Source organism: Apis dorsata, unplaced genomic scaffold (assembly GCF_000469605.1).
Source record: "Apis dorsata unplaced genomic scaffold, Apis dorsata 1.3 scaffold_198, whole genome shotgun sequence".
NCBI lineage: Eukaryota > Metazoa > Arthropoda > Insecta > Hymenoptera > Apidae > Apis > Apis dorsata.
In genome coordinates, this window is record NW_006263482.1 from 472,492 (window position 1) to 474,087 (window position 1,596).

At 49.3% G+C, this 1,596-nt stretch overlaps 1 protein-coding gene across 1 annotated transcript in view; it reads right to left on the reverse strand.

The window, feature by feature from the left end:
• LOC102678028 (TWiK family of potassium channels protein 7-like) overlaps positions 1-1,550 on the reverse strand; it is a 48,328-nt gene extending 46,778 nt beyond the window's left edge. Inside the window, exons 1-2 of the mRNA XM_006614842.2 lie at positions 1,229-1,550; positions 356-392 (exon numbers count right to left, since the gene is read on the reverse strand). Of these exons, the coding sequence (XP_006614905.1) occupies positions 356-392; positions 1,229-1,524 (333 nt within the window). The 5' untranslated portion in view covers positions 1,525-1,550. The remainder of the gene's footprint in view (positions 1-355; positions 393-1,228) is intronic.
• Positions 1,551-1,596: the final 46 nt, after the last annotated feature.

Sequence of the window (1,596 nt, forward strand, 5' to 3'; positions counted from 1 at the left end):
CTCTCCATCTTTCTCTTTTTTCTCTCGCTTCTCTCCATCTGTCTCTCATTTCCTCTCGTTTCTCTTCATCTCTCTCTCTCTCTCTCAAACGAATATCGGTTTAAAAAGAAGGGAAGAAATTGGTTTTCGGTCGATAAAAACCTTTTTCGAGATAATTCGATTGACCGATGGAGGGATCGAATTCTAAGAGCGCGATGATGAATCGCGAGATTCGCTCGCACCGTTATCGTTCCGGTTAAACGATTATCGATAAAGAATCCGAGATACGATTACTCGGAACAGAGGTGGTTTCAACCGATTCCTTTCGTAATTCCAATAAAATTTCACACCCTCTCCACGAAATTTTATTCCTTACGGGATTTAAAGTTAATCCCGCGTTAAGATCGTCGATTCTCAACGATAACAATTTTCATATCTCTCGTATTTCTGGTCGAATATACGCATATTTACACGCTAGATATGGACAACTCGACGAGAAGGGGGAAAAAATATTCGTATCAAAACTAACCGAAAGAGAAAAGTGAGGGGGAAAAAAGTTTCGAACGAATGAGATTCATTTCGAGTTTTAATTCGTCAAATATCGGGTGGAGAGAGAGAGAGAGAGAGAGAGAGAAAAAAAAAACGCAACGTCCACTCTCGTAACGGGACGAATTGTTACGTACAAATATTGAAACTACGCGAATCGTGGTAAAAATGGGACGATAAAAAATGGAAAAAAAGAGAGAGAGAGAGAAATAGTGGTGGACGGAGATGGATGGACTCTCCGGCCGAGAGTCGTTTCACGTCTCTCTCTCTCTCTCTCTCTCTCTCTCTCTCTCTCTCTCTCTCTCTCTCTCTCTCTCTCGCTTCAAAATCGGCTTTCATTCTCAGTCGATTGCTCAGTCGAACTCGAACTCGTTCTTCTCTCTCTCTTTCGAGAGAGAGAGAGAGAGAGAGAGAGAGAGAGAGAGGGAAAAAGGCGATAAGATAGAGAAGGTTCGGTCGCGGAGAAGGAAAGGAGCGCGTGTCGGTGAAAATGCTAGCCAGCTGTCTGCACCGGCGAGAGAGAGGAAGAGAAAGCGGAGGGGAGAGTTGGGGTAGGGAGGCTCGAAAACGCGCGTCGGCAGGGTAGACACTTGGAGAATCCCATAAATCAGGTCAGGGTTGGCGACGGGGGTGGCTGCGCGGCGGTAGTTACAGAGGGAGGCTAGGGAACCGGGCGGAGAGGAGAGCTAAGGGAGCCAGCTACGACTCGGAGAGAGAGAGAGAGAGAGNCTCGATGGCAAGGAAGATGAAGCTGCCCAGCAGGGTGTAGGCCACGAGGAGGGCGCATATGCCGAGGTTTATAACGCAGCCCTTGAGAAACGAGTGGTGGCTCGCCTTGTCCGGCACCCCGCCGAAGCAAAGGCACCTCACTTGCCTCGACGGGTGCGTTTTCGAGCGGTCCACCGTCGCCGTCGCGGACCTCTTCAACGACGACGTATTGCCGTTGTTCGCGGGCTTGAAGCCCTCGTAAGCCCTGTAATGTCCCCTTTCCTTCTCCATCCTCCCTCCTCCTCCTCCCTTTTTCCCTTCCCTTCCCTTCGATCACCCCTCGACTCTCTCCTCCTTCCGCTC